This window comes from Varroa destructor, unplaced genomic scaffold (assembly GCF_002443255.2).
Source record: "Varroa destructor unplaced genomic scaffold, Vdes_3.0 BEIS01000005.1, whole genome shotgun sequence".
Classification (NCBI taxonomy): domain Eukaryota; kingdom Metazoa; phylum Arthropoda; class Arachnida; order Mesostigmata; family Varroidae; genus Varroa; species Varroa destructor.
The window spans coordinates 17856086-17874993 of record NW_019211458.1 but is presented as its reverse complement, the minus strand read 5'-3'; the positions used below and the strand labels follow the sequence as shown (position 1 = coordinate 17874993).

Here is an 18908-nt window from a genome sequence, read left to right as displayed (position 1 = left end):
TCGATTCATTCGTATTATGTACACAAATAGAAACTAAATTTAAAGCAACCTAGTTCGATAATAGAAAGGGATGCGCAAAAAACAATTATTTTACTATCATTTAGTTTTATTGATATTACAATATCATAATACTGTCATAATACGGTGTTTATCGCGTACCTTATGGAGAACTGCTTTGTGAAGTAGAGGCAGTGCGTCTCCACAAACTCTAGCATTCCATAGAAGATCACAGCGAAATAGTTCAGGGTGTTCACCTTGGTATGCAGATAAGTCTGAAATCATCGATTTTGCCATGCGTAAATTATAAGAAGATCTTACGATATGCGTTGACTTTAAATGTTTTCTTCTCAATTGAGATATCCTACTGTTATCGCCGTAATGCTACTATTAAAAACATTTTTATATTATAATTGCCTTTCAAATAATAACAATTAATTAACGAATACATATAGATTCGGAAAGGCAATAATCGTTTGTGTGCTGCAGCGATGGCGCACGAACGACTAACATGGTGTCCTTTTAAACTGTAACAGAATATACGTTTGGAAAATTGGTGTCTCTTAGCAGAGAAACTTCTAGAGATTGATTCTTTCTATTTGAAAGTACTTTTTCTACCTGTAGGGAGTCTGAAAATACCTTGAAACGACTTGATGTCCTGGTTAGAGATGGACTTGGACAAGTATTCAATCCATCCCCAATATTCCGGAAGAGCGCATAGGAAATCCTGCAACAAGCGTATCGGAACAATGCACGGATTCGAATCACCAAGAACATACGGTCAAGTACTCTAGAATTTTTAGAAGGGTCCATCAGAACACAGCACCATTGCAGCGGCGCTGCTCATTGCGATTTCTCTATTTCAATGGATGGATATTACGAACAGCTTAGGCGAAAGCTGGTCCTATATGTATTAGAAATTAAGCAGCGTTGATTTTTGCCATATACGTGCCTGAGCATCGGCAGGAAGTTGAGCTTCTTGGTCCGGTTCGACAAGCATAGTTAGCCTTGGATAGCCATGTAATGCTAATACTTGTCTCGCACGAGGCTCCCGGATCCAACGGCGTACGGTCGCGTCGATACGATCGCAATATGAATACAAGGCTAACTCGTTTGCCACATCCCATGCGGTTTGATTTTGCTATCAACGAAGATACGACAGAAAATATATTACCGTTACTTTTTTGACCTTTGGACAGGGGTCAGTGACAGTGACTGTTAGCGTACTACATACAGGAGCCTTAAACATAATTTTCCTGTGGTTGCCGTAGGCTAGGCAGTAAACGCATATAAGAGCAGGACATTATGCCATAGAATTATCAATTCATTGGCTCCACATGTTCAGAGAATCTCTCAACTTGTTGAAGCAACAAAATACACTCACACAATAGCACACAATGATATTATATAGCGCAAATGAAACAGACGTTGTCTTATAGCAAAGCGCGTGGGTTGGAGCCCCCCGGAACTTCATTACTGTACTATTATTATATTACTATAATATTATCTTCCTCAGTTCAGTTAAACGAAAACCGCATTATATAAAAACGAAAAAGCTAGAGAATGTTTAATCTGCGAAAGCACTCACGCAATTACGCTGAGCAAGAACGAGGGGCCCGCTACGGTCTACGAGTAGACAGAAGGACTCTAGCGGAACGCAATTACGGACAGCTACCTCCAAAATTCCTTGGCTCTGCAACATATTGTGACAGTATATAATGTCAGAATTACTCATTGCATGAAATTAACTTTATCGACACGCACATGTATTTAGATGTAATCCTGGGTTTATCAGCTTTATGTTACCTTATAAAGGAGTTGCTGTAAAATCGATTCGCACATAGTTGTCTTCGATATTAGCGCATCAACCATTTCCGGCCTAAGCGATTCGTTCAAAGCGGTAAACAATACCGGGCACTCAACCTTAAATAAAGAAAAACATGTGGCTTAATTATGAGTGAACCCAGAGCATGCGGAATAGTCCTAAACTCTACTCCTAAAACCTCCCTATATAGTAAACTATGATTTCTGTACGGCTAACGTTTGGAATCCGATATGTGGCGCTAGAGTCACAATGCTCAATTGTAAACATGAACATTTTAACCCAATGGCGAAAATCTGCTTGAAATCAGGTCTAGTGGTCTATTTCCATTTTACGCAAATATCGTGTAGATTTCCGCCGAAAAAAATCAATTTTTCGCTGGAATTGTTAAATGTAGGTATGTGTTTCATATGCAAATATTGGCATAGTCATTAAGAGCACCGGTATCTCCTAGAGAAATAGAGACATCATGCAGGTGCTTTACGAACATGCGATGTTAGCGTTACTCACCCCTTGGGGATCCGTCATAACCGTAAATAGTTGTGCTCCACATTCGACGAGAAGTCGGGCAATCTGGGCGTCACCATTTCGAATAGCGTAGTGAAGGACGGTCGCTCCTTGTCCCGCTAGATGACGCAGGTTTAAACGCAAAGTCGGAGTCGATTTACCCGACAATCCTTGTAATGTTGTTTTCACCTTACGCCCGTCTCGTGCCAATACGTGGTGAACCAGTTTCTAGTAGAGTATAAGAATAAAATACGACGTTTGTCAACGGGGGGAAACGTCCTAAAAATTTAGTGCTGTTAGTTAAATTCCTATACTGGCAGATCATAAATCGAGTGATGTAAAAAGGACGATAGAAACCCTAGTCTATGTCGCTGCGTGAGCCGATCGACAATTACGGCCAACTGTATCATCATCATCGTGCAGGGCGAAATGGACTAGCTCTCACTAATACATAATATCTCGCTCGATTACCATCGTAGGAGAAATTCCCGAGATGAGTTTGATAATCTGCTCGCTGCCCTGGCTCTCTGCTAACTGCTGCAGGGTCTGTCCGTACTGGAAGCGATGAAGTAATAAACCGTGCTTATTACTTGACTAGATGGATTTTGGTGGAATATCGGGAAAATCTTACCGCTTTTCCTTTTTCCACGTTACAGGATTGTGCATTTGATGCGCGTACATATTCTCTTTCAGCGTGTCTCATAGAGTGGATTACGTGGACGTAAAACAGAAGAGAGCATAGGTGTTCCCTTAAGATTGCGCGAAAAACTCTAATTTACGATGTGTATTGTCGTTCCGAGCAATTGAAATGAAAACTAACTATATATAGTTATTTCACATACCTTCAAGGTGTCCATCCTGACCCACAAATTTATTAACCTGCAATAGAAACCATAGATTTTTTAATAAAATAAAAACTGGCTTCAGTCGAATAAAAATACAAAATGACTAATTTCGTAAAACGAGTAACTGATCTATTTAACGCCATTTTATTGCTGTACCCAGAAATTCGTCCTTTTTAGACGGACAAGTATTTGTAGCCTTGACATAAAACGCGTAGCATTAGTAAGGAATTGTGAGGGTCTTTTTTTATTTCTATTCTATAAGAAACATCCCGAACGACATGACGTCGTACCAAAGTTTTTTTAGGCTTATAGCTCGTAAATATTCGCATTTATTTTAGTAGTTAAAGTGTTTTTTTATATCTGTGTCAAATGAATTAGTTGCCGCCCCTCGAATGATGGCCCACTAAGAAGGGTGTGGGTGTATATGATTCCGACCTTTATGTTTATCATAAAAAACTGATCTCGAGGCGACTTTTTACCTGCGAACGTCGGCAATGTTTCCACTATGAACGGCGATCCACATTCCGGGTTGAAATTGTCTGATGATATTTTTCATCTCAGGAGTTATCCACTTTAGTTGCACCTGTAATAGGTTTACTCGAATAATTTGAAAAATCCTCAGGTTACTCGACTCTACAAAATATCTGTATTATCGTTATGTGTACGCAGCGGAGTAAAAATAGCAATTTTTTGTGGCTTACAAACCTCTTTAAGCTGTAGTAGATCCGTTGAGCACTGCAGGAGAGTGCGTAGAGCGGTCACGTTACAATTCGATATGGCTGCTACTAAGGGAGGTAGATAATATGGCTGACATCTTGATGCTGGGTCGGAGTTCGGATCAACCCCAAAGTCAACCAACATTAGAATAAAATCGCGGATAGCTGAAGAGCTCGTTGGCGTATCTTTAAGGAGGCACACCTCCTGGAGCAAGCCGAGGTTCTATAAAACGAACATGGATCTATGTCACTTTCTCCTATTCAATTGGTTCCCACTCATTGGTTCATCTTATATTTATTAGCGCAACTTTGTGCGAGTCTAATATTTGAAGATGCATGTTGCAGTGTACTGGAAGCACGAACAAGCCCTGTTTATCAGGCCCTGCAGCCCTGCAGATCAGCGGGAAGGTATGTCACCCTTGTAAAAGATCGACAAATATACCTCGTGGAAATTAGCAACGTAACACAGTCTATTATTAAAGCAAACTTATTTAATTTAAGCCTAGCATCGAAACGGACGATTACGAATTAGCTAGGAACATCTGACTTCATTCCCACTTCACGAAGTTGAAATCGAGTGCATAGTTTAATATTGATTAGAATACTAAACGCCGCTACTTGGCGTATTCTACTTAGCATATACTCGCTTAATACCAAATTAGGTCTAGCCGTTAGGTCACAGCGATATATAAACATGTATCATCAAATTTACATGCAAATCTATTGTAACCGATAGTACAGATAATTACTTTGAAATTATCTCTTTTTTACTCTTAGTGGTTTAACTAGTTATTCATTGCCGCCCTACCTCTACGATTCGCTCAATGTGTGAGAATCGAATAAAACACTGTCATATTTATTAAAGAAATTTATTTATTTTTGAAAAATTACACTAATGAATTTCTGCGCCCCCTTACCGTCGAGATGCGACAGCACACGATATGTGTGATAGTATAAAGAAACAGCTTGTCTATAAAATATAAAATATCATGATCCGAAAGTACAAAGTTCTTTACTTGATTTTTCTGCTTCGCTTCAAACGAAATTAGCTTTTACAGTATTAGGTGATATCTGTATCTTTTCGCCCGTTTACGCCTACTCCCTGTAACGTAACCCTTTTCCCACTATCATCTGCCTTCAATAAAAGGTTTTTCCTCTAATCAACGCAGGACATACATGAACACTATATTAGGAAATAGCATATAGACCTATAGTAAACTTTTCATTTTGTTAAATACTAAAAAATTACGTTAAAATTAGTTGAACTCTTCGCAAAGTGCTGATTGTGTCGAAGGGCAAATATTTAAGTCTACTGATGATACGAAACTATAAAGCCAAGCAGTTCTGAATACAAACTAATCTGTTATTAGGTATGCATGGTATATAGTCAAATATACAGGTTCTGTTTCTAATCAATTGCCCGCCCAAAGAATTGTACAGTAAAGAGTAACGGTTGTCTCCTAAACAACTGTTGATTTGTCGAACCTGGTAATTCCCTTCAGGGAGTTCGTCCAAGAGACGTCTCACTTTTTTAACGTCCAATGAGCGAATGCATCGTCGCAAGTCTTCCTGTAAAGTATAGCAATAAATATAGATTAATGGATGTCATCACTTAATAATCTAATTAGTACGACCTTAATAACATATCTGCTTTATTTATTTTAACTTTAATTTCCGGACCCCCAAAGGATATTATGTCAATATGTTTTACCATTCGATTTGTGTGTCTAATTAAATCGTTAATTTAAAATTTGAACTCACTGCTCATTCAGGTTCGTCTCATGACATGAAATACCCTTGCATGTCAAAATGAAGATATTTCAATTCATTTTAATGATGTAAACTTTGAAGAAATTCATGTCTGAGGCTTCCGGCTATTACTTGTCGACCGCAATTGTTTGGAGACCATCTGCAAACTCTGCGTCTTAACTATTAAATGTCAATGTTCGATTGATAAAAAAAAAGTATTGATCGTTTTTCTAGCTAGATGGTCTTCGTCTGGGGTAGTGTGGGGTAGCACAAGATTTGACAACAATACATGTAATGACATTGTTGGAATGATTTATTGAGGCTTACGATGTAGCGCCTTGACAATGAATGGAGTTTCTTTTGCCCTCAAAATGTTCAACGTAAAAGACTGAGCGGTCACCTAATTACAGACGGAGTCAGTGATATTATAGTCATGCCATTGCCGAGGAACTAATTATTCATCACAAAATAATTTTGAATTATTTAAAGAAAGCTAGCTATATATATATATTATAAGAAAGTTCAATACAATACAAACTGACGCAAAAAAATATATACTCGATCTATCGTATCTATGAAACTTTACGAAAGTACGACCAAATCGGAGCCATTTCTAAAACCAAAGACATGGTATGTGTTTTGATACGAACCAAAAGGAATCGTGCATTATGGAATGCTGACGCTTGGAAAATGACCGATTTGGGTTCCATTGTCAATAACTAACAAAACTAACTAACTAACAATAGGCCATTGTGAAAAATTGAAACTAGTGAACGAAAAAGGTGTTGTTTTCCGTCGTGAAAACGCCTGACCACATATATCGGTGCCTGCCGAAATAATCGATAGGACTTGAATAGAAAACTTCTTAATGATATCAATTTAGTTTCAACAAAAGGATACAAATATATTTTCTCACAAACCACAGAAGTTCTACAGTGATAGGGTTATGGTGCTAATAGAAAATGGCAAACGGTCATGAATCAAAACGGTTTAGCAATCTTATTGCGACATATTAAAAAAAATTCCTTTCATTTTTAAGTTAAAAGGGCTGTATATTCGCTGGTACGGAACAAGCCAAACATCGCTACTGCGATACGGGCCCACCACTGGAGTTATTATTAAAAGGTCAATGATTATTCCGATTCGGAAATTAGCCAAGAAAAGGAAAAGCAATTTAACAACATTTATACATTTGCTTGATGATGAAGATTCGAGCTTATATATTGGTAACTTTTAAACAAAAATGAAAGCTCATTCACTAAATAGGACACTATTTTTACGCTCATTCAAATGCAAAAACACACATTTGGGTATAATAAAAAAGACACTACTGCTTGGCAATCTTTTTTCACAGCCAGCATGCTTCCAATAAGCACACACACACACACATACACATCGGTCTGTACATGCACGAAATTGAGAGTTAAGCTTTTTTTTTTAGTATTATTTGCACGCACCACTGCTCCAGTCATCATGTGCGGTAATAATCCAGCGCCTAAACTCGAAGTTTGTCTTCTTCAGGTCGCCGATTCCGTTGAACCAATAAGAAGCCCAAATAAAACCTAGATTTGCAACTGATGATAATTGTTAGACTACCACTTGCACAACATATAGCGAAGTGAAGGGAACGGAAACAATGCCAACCAATCCAAACGAGTTTGCCGCCTTTTCATTGAGATGGTACTCGTCGAGTCTCTGTTGAAATCATTAGCACTTTTCTGTTGTTCTCAACGAAACAACGATAAAGACGCGAGTACATCTGAAGTGATGGCCGTACAGCCTTTGAGAGGAGCTTTCTTCTAGTCCTTAACATGTTGCCCTGCGTGGTCCTTTTGCTCCTGGTCACTCTCGTCCGAGTATGAGGAGTCAGGAGTCTAAAATTCCAAGGAATCCGGAGAAGGAGTGTGTGCACGGCGGAATGAGTTTATTTTAGGTTATGACCAGCGTGCAGCCGACATTCAGCAGTTGAGGGGCCCCATCATCTAATTCGCCTTTGTCCATTCCACCTCGTCCCATCAGCGTTGCACTCGGGGCGTCTGGCAATCCTTTATAGCCCCTCGCCCATCGTACCGCTGCTCTTCTGAAATCCGCCGCTGAATCGCTCCCTGTTGGTGTCAGCTTGCCTCTCAGGCTCAGAACGTCGGCGATTTTCGATAAAACGACACAGAGGGCGCTGCTGAGGATAGTGATCAGGACATTTCTGACTACAGCGGTCCTTCCCGTAGCTCAAAAACGCTGTCTTCTCTATTTAAGTTCTGTGTCAGTTATACAGAATGAGAAAAAAGCCTGAAACTACGAGCTTGACAGATCTGTGAACCTGATATGGATTGACGCGCAGTCAAGGTCCTTTATAAGGAATTACACCTAAGTAAAAAGTAAGAGTGGTTTCTTGCGTTGTAGGAAACATGCGTATTTTGAAGTGAATGTTGATGTGGATTAATTACTGGATTATAAAAGAACATTGCCTTTACCCTAGAAATCAGGCTGGTTCTTGATAGTTATTTTGGAAACGTCAATTTCAAAGCTCTCCTAAAAAGCCGAATCCTCTAGCCAGTTTTGTCTTCGAGATGAATGAACCGAAAAATAAGTTTTATCAACGACACAATATTATTAAATCATAATGACGGAATGACCTCAGAAACGTCTATACCAGCATAAAAACCATACATTTGATCACTGATATATACAAAACTTCGCAAGTTAGGGCATTATCTTCGTAAAAATGACAGTTAACTTCTATTTAATTGCTCGATATCAATAAATAGAAAGCTACAATAACATTTTTAGTAAGCACAATATTTTATTTACGAAATATAGGTACACATGATTTCGCTATTAATATTGGTCTTAAAAAAGTTGACGTAACTGTATAATTTTGCTTATCTCAGTCATATCTTGTTAGGTTTATATATATATACTGGTGATAATTGATGTATTATTAAGCTGTAGATTCATGTGAGACTGTCTAGAGCATTTCGTATTTCCTTCCGCGAGCTAAAGATATATCCTTTGCTCTGATAAGAAAAAAAATTGCAGCCTTATATTTATGCTTATTAAACGCCCTCAGGCAACCGATTCACGACTAACTATACGCCGTCAGCTGGTCTCTGGGCCGACAGCCACCGCTCTGTTTAGTTAGCTTTTTTTAGAACATTTTATAGTTTATTGGTATAGTTTACTCTTTTGATAAGTGTAGTTAAGTATAGTGGACTTGTTGTGCAAGTGTGATAGAAGCTTAATATATAGAACTTAAACCTCAGACACATGTAAATGTTCATGTTAGTGATGTCGATGAGGAAAAAACTGATCAATAACGGTTTCATTTGGTGGGATCAAAAGTGAAATCTTTTGCTTGAATGAAATTTGGCATTCGAGTAGACAATAAGGTGAGTTAGGCACAGTTTTTTAATGTTGCTTTTTCGCTATTCATGCATTAGTTCGACGTTTTCAACGCGCTTACAAACTCATGATACTAAGGATGCTAAAAAAAGGGAGTTTAAATTCTTGATTTTTGCCAGTCTTAGGTAAATTCTGTTGATAACCAAACATGGTAACCTACTGCCTCATGCTCAGTAGATTGCTGGCACAAGTTGAATAATAGGTCTGGTACCAAGATTCGTAAGTGGTGACATGACGAAGTAATATCTGCAAGTAGTAAAGCTTAATATCATCAACTGAGTATAAATAATACGTTTAGCATCTGATAATATATTATTTTGTCGTAGCCAGAGGTTTTAACAATAGTTTGTAAAAAATCACTATTCGATGAGAGCATAATGTTTTATCTAGTAAGTTTTATTTCCATTGGTTTAACGCTCGATAAAGATTATTTGCTATTACTTTTTGGCTGCCCGACCAGTTATAGGGTTGCCAGTTATCCCCAGTCATATACGATCAAATCATGTGAACATTCATAAGCCAGAGAGATCTTTTGTATTTGGCAATCTATTAAGACTAGCATACTTTACGGGGAGTTATTGCAGATCTATTCTTCTCTGCCCTGTACAGACTTACTGGTTTTCGGTGTCACAGTCTAATTAACAGGAAATACCAATGCATAGGGTTTCTAATACTATAATGGTCATAAGGGTGCCAACTATCTACGAAAATACCTGCTGCAAAGTACCTTTCTGCCCCCGGAGAAATTTTCCATACATGGATAGTGAGAAACCTCTAGAGAAAAAAAAAAACAGCCATTTAGTTCTAACCGAGGGGGCATTAAGACGTTATTCATATGCTAGAAGATCTCGAAGAAATTCAGAACTTGAGTAGTCCGAAAAGACAGAACTGCTTCAATAATCCTAAATATTTCAAATCGTATTAGACACTCAAATCTTTTTAACTGAGTTATAAGTAGCTTCTGTTGCTGTTATAGAGCGAATCACTTTCTCATAGCACAGACTTTTCACGGGCTCTCAATGCATGTTGTTATGCTATGCTAAAAAAAAAAAACATAAAAAAAATATTATTATGCTAAATGTCATCTAGAGACCGTGAGTTACAACAGTTAAACTGCCTGAGAATACCACGCCTCATTAATTTACATACCAACCAATAGCATTTGGCTTTAGCCTAAAATTTTCTTAATGTATCTTTTACTTAGTATAACTACTGGCAATAGTGGATAAAGCAAGCGTTCCAAGCAATACCAAAAGCTAGATTGACCTCGTGCGATGCCATATACGCTGTAATGGCTGAAAAGCAAAACTGACGTTGTCACAATAAGTACAATTAAAAGAAAAATGTAATCCCACCCAGTTAAATATATTTGCTATTAAAGTTAAATATATAAAAGGGTTTGATCAAATGACAACATATTGGCGTATCACATGTTTACCTAGTAATAACAACAATTGATCATAACTTATGCAGCTCTGGATAACCAGCGTTGTGATGTTATCTATCTACGCATTTTTTTTGTACATAAGTCGCTTCTTGTTCTATCTTTTTTTCGCCTGCTCAAATATACGCTTTCTTAACTAAAAGTCTTGTTTCTCCGATGGTCGGGTCGCCACATATATGTCTACCACATTTACCCGCTTACATATGCATTAAAAAATCTTCCTAATGACCAATTGACTGTGATACAACTGGGGATATCCGAACAGTCTTAATATTGGAATAGCCCGCTTTTATGTTATTTGCTTACTTATAGAGATTGCTTGAGCACTCTCGTTGTATGCGAATTTTCTTATATATATGCCACTTTACTTACCAGCATTGACTTAATAAAGTGTATGATAACGAAATATCAATAAAATGGATAATATTATTCGGCTTAGAAGCAAGTCATTTCGGGGTCTTTATGATTTCGGCACAGGCTGCGCAGAGGAGACGATTAGGTATGTCGGGGAGACTGACCGGATTAGATTCGTGGTGTATGCGTGATATCTATATTCTTCAAATAACGTATATTCGCCGATATTCATGGCTAGTTAATTTTTTTTCATGACATAGACAAAATGAACAAAGAAAATTACATTAAAAAGTGGGTAACATTTTATAATCAAACGAATATGCTTTTACTAGTGACCAGCCATTTTATTTATTTATATATATATATATATATATATATATTCGAATGCTAAATAAAAATCAACTACGAGAATGTTTGACAACTCTACTTGACCGGTTCAAGCTTCGTTGTTGTTGTTGATCTTTTAGATTGCATCCCAAATAACACATGAAAAACATGCCGAAAAGCACTTGCTGGTTTCCCCTCAAGTCGAAATCCGCCCAACGATGCTTGGTGATAACGGGGTTGGTTACAACGGCGGTACAAGACGCGGAAACTCAATACCGATAATCGTACTTGTCTAATTTATCATTGTGACTTTAGGCCGCTTAGATATATATGTGTAAGAGACCTACAAAGCCTTTACATTGACGCTTGTCATCTTGTTTCATTTGCATTTTACAGTTTTATAAATAAAATAAAATATGTACGGTTAACAGAGATCGAAACCTGACAAAACAATTTGGCCCAACCTGTATGATAACGAAATTTAGCAGGGTTAAAGGATATAAGAAAGCTTTGTACCTTTTACAGCATGAATCGCCTTGAAACGATCAAAATCGTTAAAAACACTATCAGGTATCTCAAAAGTAGAGTGAATTGTATATTACCAGACTTCAGATCACACGAGACCATTGCGTTAATAGTTATATATTTCTTATCTTCGACAAGTGCTACGTAAATATGTGTTTATTACAGTATTTCTACGGCTACTTACAGGGGTAGCAAATCGCTGCCATTTTTACAGGTTACTTTAGAAGTCTACAAGCATGTTTTGTCCACATACGTTCAATATATTAAATACGTATATTGACAGGGCTAAAAATCAATACACCTTTGTGCTCATAACGGTTAAGGCATTTTCGCGTATTGGCCTTTTAAGCTATTTCGTTTCTGATTTCGATATATAATTGATTTTAGGCAGCAAACGTTTTAGTCCTAATTCTAAGTAGAGTCTTAGGATTTAATTTTAAATTATAATCGAATGTTTTTTATAAACCTAATTTAAATGCTTCCCATATTGTCCCCACTTTTTCCTATTTGTACGATTTTTTTGTGTATCCTCCTATAAAGCTCTGTGCTGCTGTCCGCCTCGGTAGCGCAGTAGGCAGCGCGTCAGTCTCATAATCTGAAGGTCGTGAGTTCGATCCTCACCCGGGGCACGTGGCGGAAACATTTTCCTACCAAAATTTGTTGAATAGAGAAATACAGTAGGCCGCGTAAGGTAATTTGTTACGGCATATTTTCATGCACCGAATTGTAGTTTCAGTCATCCCTTCATATGTTTTCATCTTCTGTTACGTAAAATATATTCATATAATTTATTTTTCGGTGAAACAAAATTTTATTATTTTTCCGCAAAAAGATTAATAATTAGATAATAAGTAGAGTAAAATTATTGTCATATAACGTTTCGCTTACGTTGCTAAACAATTCACGGCGTGGCAGATCTTTTGACGTTCTGCTTTGTGTTAGATATGACTAGAGTGCCTTTTGCAGACTTCGCATCACGCCTGTTATACCATTAAACGCACCTTATCTTACCTGTCTAAAGATAAATTAATTGTAATAAAGGTACCGTCGGATAGCGCCTAGATATTCTGTAACAAATACAACCCAGCAGTGTCTTGCACAATATAGTTTAATACAGTTTTTTATGCAGCACATATTTAGTATGCTTATTCTTGCAATACAAGTTTAGTAACTCATTCATGCACACAATAATTTTTACGGAAATTTTTGTATATGTGATGAGATATCAGCACGAACGTGTTTCTGACCTCTATGCTATTTTTGAATAGTGGTGTGATGTTGCGTAAGAAGAAGCTGCTGGCCTTTGCTTGCGACCGACCAAATGAACGTTATGCTCTACTGGAAAGAACAAACTTTGTGTTCTTTAACGGTAGGAACAGTTATACAGTCGGCTCCATTTTCCGCGTAAAAGAGAGCTTAAGCGACCTACAAAAAAAAATCAGCCTGGATCGTGCCCTCTTATGGGTCGTACTGGATCGGATCAGCCCGCGCAACTCAACTTCTAATAGAATGGATAGATCATTAACACTACCGCGTCTTTTTCCCATTGCAAAGATATATTGTTTACAATCAGTACCCTAATTATGCTGTAACTTCAACGCATTGATAGATTCTGGCAACAGTTCAAAAGCTAAATTGTGTAAGGATAGATTGTCTTAAAGCAGTCGTAGAAGACGGCGAAATCAATGATCTCACTCGAGCGCTGTCAACAATCAGTTGAGCGCGCTGTTAATGAATAGCATTATTACACTTGACACTTTTTGTAGCGGCACTGCTCGACTAAAATATTGGACATTTCATTTTGCCGAACTTATATTGATTATTGTACACATTTTGCCAAACCTGTGGATAAAAGCTATACGTGAACCACAACGAAAGCATAATGAGCTTAGACTGAATTTTCAAGGTAGATATTAATGAAAAGAATTTCATTGTTAGTACAAAATTAGCACCTATAAACAAGTTTAGGCCACAGATCGAAGTGTAGGAGCCATTTTGCATATGAATCTGCAAGTATTCTACATGTGAGATTTCTGTAAAAAAAAATTAATCATCAGTAAATATCAAGGAAGCATTTAGTAGGACAATATATGAGCAAACAACGTCCTTTTATTCATACCAATTGTGTAGCATCTGTTGATAAGAACAATAACATGGTTCACCATCGTTATTGAAAATCGTCGATTCCATGGCTATGGTCATACACTTTGGTCGCAGGCAGTCGTATATCCTATCCAGCACTGTGTGTTGCAGATGTCCATGCAATTGGACAACAACAATGCGCTTTTTTACTCTGCTTATCCATTAATGAAGACATAGAAGTGCCTACCTAGAGTTTGATGACATTTTGAATGATAATACCACGGTAGAGTTTACTCGATCGTATCTAGCCATTCCACTCCTTTGTGGTAAAGCCGTCAACTGATACGGTCTGCAGTTATCCTTTACGCCGATGGAAGCGAAAATCGCACATTTTACGCCATATCTGAGACGGTCTATAGATAGCCTTACGTTTGTTTTACAGAACTACTTAATCTGATCTTTTTTAAGGTGTCCATCACAAGTTCTTTAGCCACAAGACCAATAGTGACGTTTGTTGTAACCTGTTTATATATATATATATCGTTAACGAAGCCAAGAGAACGAACTGCTTCACAAGGTCATTCCTGCGTGTGACGCATGTGAACAAAGAGACCTTATGCTGCTTGTCGCCTCGGGTAACGGTTTTAGATAGCGGTTAGTTGTAAAGTTTCACAGTTACTTAGTAGAAGCAATCGCTAGAAACAAATTCCAATCTAATAGTGAATTTCGATATCTTATCCTCCCACAACTTAGATTTTAGCGCCACAAAAGTTGTTGTTGTGAAGTGGTGAAAAAACTAAACGTAACTTGTCTATTACACTACTCTAGTAATAGTAATTATTATTTGCGTTTCTATGTGGCTATCGTGTTAGGCACGTTAGAGGCTACTGCAGTGAAACATAGGCGGGTATTTTCGTTCCGGCAAAGATCTGCAGTTCAATGCATAATTTCGTATAGCAGCTTTCAATTGACCGATTGAATAATCATTATTCGGGCCGTCGGCAACAACATTCCACAATGTTTTTACAGATTGGATTTTACTGATACTACAGAATCTACGTATAATAGATAGACCTACAATAGTTGTCCGGCAATTGTGAGTTCTGCTTTGAACTGTACAACCGAAATTTAAAGAGATGCAGAGCTCTAAAATGTATTGGTCTGATGTATTATGTAAAACCTTTAAGCTATCGTAACAAAAATGTTTATTTTAAACAATGCAGCAGATAATTATAAGATTGGTAGTAACACCTACCTATATATTAGAAGATTCAGGACACAATTTATATCGGCAACACTACGCATCTTTAGACAGTGCTTTAGTGAGAGTAAACCTTACTATATAAAACAAATTGATCTTTTTATTAAAGCTTGTATTATTTTACTCACTTAGAATCACACGCAGCAGAAGCATATAGCCAAATAGTATTCTGCAATGTCCGGTGGTAGTGATTCTTCAAGATACTCTCCAATTATTTCTGTGAAAGGTCGGCATCTTAGAGTATAATGATGAATTTAATCGGCTCTTTTATTAGCTGTAGCAGTGTTCTACAATTATATATACATTGGTGGGTTGAAATACTAAAAAAGCAATCATCAGTGTGTCTATGTTTGTTTGTTCGTTCGTGTCGCATAAATTGTCTCTATACGTTTAAGAAAGTTCCTCCAAAATCCATTCACAAATTAGCGACATTTTTTCATCCTTTTATTTTATCATTTTTAATTTATTATTTTTTATTAATTCATCGGGCTAACTAACTAACCACCGTAGTACCATGCGTTCCAGGTAAAAGCCTTTCTCCTGTTGTTTTCCTAATATGACAGACTGGCCAACCTAAAACGCAGTTATTTTTATGTTTAGGACTCTTTCGTTTCTGTTGTTATATTGTTACAACATTTTGACTTGGCTAACTTAGCCCACAGTTGCCCCTATGGGAAAAGGACATATCGACTCTCGAATCATGTTGTCTTCTTACTGCCGTTGGCCTTATGCCATTCTCGATTAAGACCTAAAGTCATTCCTTCGAGTGTCTTTTAAGCTAGTAGATTCCCCGATATTTCTCTGTTTGGTATGTATTGAATCACTACCAAAACGTGCGCGTCTATAACGATACAACATTTCTTTTAGAAGCTGTCATCTATCTTGTTGATGACCCTGAATTTTTTCTCTATTTCGATGTCTATACGGGTATCTATTCACTCAAAGACCAAGGAACATAAAGGCCGGATCTTCAACGCCATCCTTAATCTTCTTAAGGAAAGTGACTGCCTCCCTACCATCGATTAGTCGGTGATCATACGTCAAACAAATGTACATCATGGGCCTGATCTTGATTTCGTTGTTAATGACAACTGCCCGCTGTTGAATGGCGTGCATGCCCAAAATTGCTGACTGAGGTGGATTGATAATGGGCGTACCGAACATCGACCCAAAGACACCACCGTTCGAGATGGTGAACGTGCCACCATCCATGTCTTCAATTGCCAACGAACCCGTACGCGCCTTTTCCCCGAGAGCCGCGATTGACTTCTCAATATCAGCGTAATTCATCCCGTCTACGTTACGGATGACTGGTACGACAAGACCCTTTGGCGTCGAAACGGCCACAGAAATGTCAACGTAGTCACGGTAAAGTGTCTCATTCCCGTCAATCACGGCATTGACCACCGGCTGGTCCTTGAGGGCGTATGCTGATGCCTTGACAAAAGCCGACATGAAACCGAGCTTAACACCGTGCTTTTTCTGGAACGCGTCCTTGTGTTTTTTGCGCAGTTCGGTAATGCTGGTCATATCGATTTCGTTGAACGTCGTCAACATTGCATAAGTGTTCTGGGCATCCTTCAGGCGTTCCGCAATTCTTAGCCTCATTCGGTTCATTTTTACACGGGTCTCAGTGCGCGCGCTGGGGGCCGCAGCAGGCATATCGAAGATAGGCGCCTTGATATCCTTGGTGCTTGCCATTGACATTGGAGTTGATGACACCGGCGGTACAGGCGGAGGCACAGTGGTGATTGGGGGAGGAGTAGCGGCTGTCGGTGCGGGCGCAGCTATAATAACAACATTGAAAACAATAAAGAAGTCTTAATAAAAACGTGTGTCGTAATAGACGTGGGGCTTACAATTTGAAAAAAATGAACTGTTAGGCTTATGTAGTTTTCAATAGTGTCGTCACAGCGATTAATCTTGTTGTTTGGTTTATTGAAAGTGCTGCAGACGAAGACTAGCGAGTAAATTGCTATCGTATATGAGTCCCTTTAAGGAACTGGTTTACGGAACCTTGTTTCCAAGCATGCAGGTTGTCTTTACAGCTTTTTGTACATCCTAGAGATCAAAAGAAGGATTTTTTATACGCTTCTCTATACTTATATGCACATTCCATGTATAAATTAAGTTCGTTTAAACGTGACCATGTACTCGAAAATTTGAGCTTCGAAATTTCGAAGCTGTAACTTATAACCTTTACTTTTAATTTGTAGAAATGATTTCTTATGGAATAATGTAGTGTTCCTTTTTATTGGAATTGTATTTCAAGTCCCAAAGATATTGGCTATCGAAGAGGTCCTCATAAACCCGGAAAATTTATAGCAGGTTGTAAACAGACGTAAGTTCTTAATATAGCTTTGAGGATGGCTTACATTTTCTGTTTGCTTGCATCTCGACATATAATCCGTTGCATAAGCACTGTATATCATTACAAGCCACGTAATCGATAGACGAAATACGTACCCACAGATACGGAAGCATACCACACTCACGATTAGCCCAGACACACTTAGGAGCATTACCGTCCCCTTCGTTTTCCCCTTCTTCCCCTGAGAGAAAAAATCCCCTCATAAGCATTGGTTCAACTAAATGAGACTCAACTGAACGTACCAGGAGCAGCTGCGGGTTGCGGTGTGGCCGCAGGCGCCGCGCCTCCGGTGGCTCCGACCTTGATCTTAACGATAACTTGTCCAGGTTTTACGGTAGATCCATCTTCGACACAGAACTCTTGGATAACACCGGCAACTGGCGAGTGAATAGGAATGGAGGTCTTATCAGTTTCGACTTCGGCGATGACATCATCGACGGCTATCTGATCGCCAACTGCTTTCATCAATCGGATATCACCTTCAGATAAAGATTCGGATAGCTGCGGGCACTTAATCGTTTCCAGCTCGTTGAATAGTGCACGACTCGTGCGGAACAGCCGCTCGAGACGGACTTGTGGCGCAATCGACGTCGGATACTGTGCGCTTTGGTCGAGGGTGCGTAACATAGCGCGCGATAGTGCCCGCGTCCCCACACGAGTGGCCGGAATTTGGGGCCGAGCCGCTAGCAACCGACTAGCATTCCGGCCTGAAGAAGTCACACTCGATAGCAATCTCAACATTTTCGAATGTCCCTCGCTGCTAAAGGTGAACCGATGTCAACAACACCGCAGAAGCTAGCAGACGGTGCATATTTCTGGGAGAGCTAACCGTGAAGGGAAAGGGAACTCTGTGGCGAGAGGGTGACGACCACCAGTCAGTCAGTTAACAGAACGGCTAAATAGCGGGAACAAATACAACATTGTTCATTCGAGTAAATGCGCGCCAAAATTCGGTGTGATCGCGGCGTTCAATTGAATAAGGTAGATCACATGTTATTAACTTGTTGGTAGTACTAACCGAAAAAGATCAATAACTACATCGAATTTAAGAAATAAAGTAATAATTTTATGCAAAAGAAAACAGAGCTGACAGAATAAACAATAGTGTCGCTATTACTCGCAATAACTTGTCATAGAAAACGTTTATAAACTTGCGGTAGCGTCCCTATGCTATAATGATAACTGTTATACTACTCAGTTTTTTTACTTCATTGATGATTTAATAAACTTGGTCAAGTATAACAGAAATAATATTCTCAAAGCTTGAATTCGTCACCTCACAACGAAATCCATAGATAATCTAAGCCTATACATGTTTTAAGTTGATTTTGGTTTATTTGCATAAGACTACTGAAAAGCCACTATAGCAGCCATAGAGGAATTATCAAGGTGCATTCATTTACACCAAAAGTAGGTCGTCTTTTTTGCGGGCCGAGTAGTCTGCCGTTGTTTTTTGAATGCATTTTTAAATGCAGTGCTGTACGATTTTTAGAGGTGTGCATCATCGAT

General features: G+C 38.5%; 2 protein-coding genes, 1 long non-coding RNA gene and 1 other non-coding gene across 10 annotated transcripts in view; 2 read left to right on the top strand and 2 right to left on the bottom strand.

Annotated features, from left to right (window-relative positions):
• The window catches only part of LOC111251754 (uncharacterized), a 13157-nt gene extending 5404 nt beyond the window's left edge, over positions 1-7753 (bottom strand). The window contains exons 1-13 of one of the 7 annotated variants that reach the window (XM_086990126.1): positions 7094-7751; positions 5649-5805; positions 5373-5456; positions 3877-4110; positions 3651-3754; positions 3169-3205; positions 2798-2881; positions 2330-2554; positions 1804-1920; positions 1586-1690; positions 950-1138; positions 637-724; positions 160-272 (exon numbers count right to left, since the gene is read on the bottom strand). In XM_086990126.1, the coding sequence (XP_086846252.1) occupies positions 160-272; positions 637-724; positions 950-1138; positions 1586-1690; positions 1804-1920; positions 2330-2554; positions 2798-2881; positions 3169-3205; positions 3651-3754; positions 3877-4032 (1218 nt within the window). In that variant the 5' untranslated portion in view covers positions 4033-4110; positions 5373-5456; positions 5649-5805; positions 7094-7751. Of the gene's footprint in view, positions 1-159; positions 273-636; positions 725-949; positions 1139-1585; positions 1691-1803; positions 1921-2329; positions 2555-2797; positions 2882-3168; positions 3206-3650; positions 3755-3876; positions 4111-5372; positions 5457-5648; positions 5806-7093 lie in introns of all 7 variants that reach the window. The other 6 variants (XM_086990127.1, XM_086990128.1, XM_022808693.2 and 3 more) reach the window with 6 other exon arrangements.
• A 6-nt stretch (positions 7754-7759) lies between these two features.
• Positions 7760-15364, top strand: LOC147755369 (uncharacterized). The gene is made up of 2 exons (XR_015328377.1): positions 7760-8011; positions 11301-15364. It is a non-coding gene; the product is annotated as an uncharacterized LOC147755369 (long non-coding RNA).
• On the top strand, positions 12242-12314 carry TRNAM-CAU (transfer RNA methionine (anticodon CAU)). Its single transcript has one exon. It is a non-coding gene; the product is annotated as a tRNA-Met (tRNA).
• Positions 15107-18212, bottom strand: LOC111251717 (dihydrolipoyllysine-residue succinyltransferase component of 2-oxoglutarate dehydrogenase complex, mitochondrial). Its single transcript, XM_022808607.2, has 2 exons — positions 17642-18212; positions 15107-16815 (listed from the first exon to the last, which is right to left on the bottom strand). The coding sequence occupies exons 1-2, from the start codon at positions 18138-18140 to the stop codon at positions 15968-15970; spliced, it is 1347 nt and encodes a 448-aa protein (XP_022664342.1). The 5' UTR covers positions 18141-18212; the 3' UTR covers positions 15107-15967.
• Positions 18213-18908: the final 696 nt, after the last annotated feature.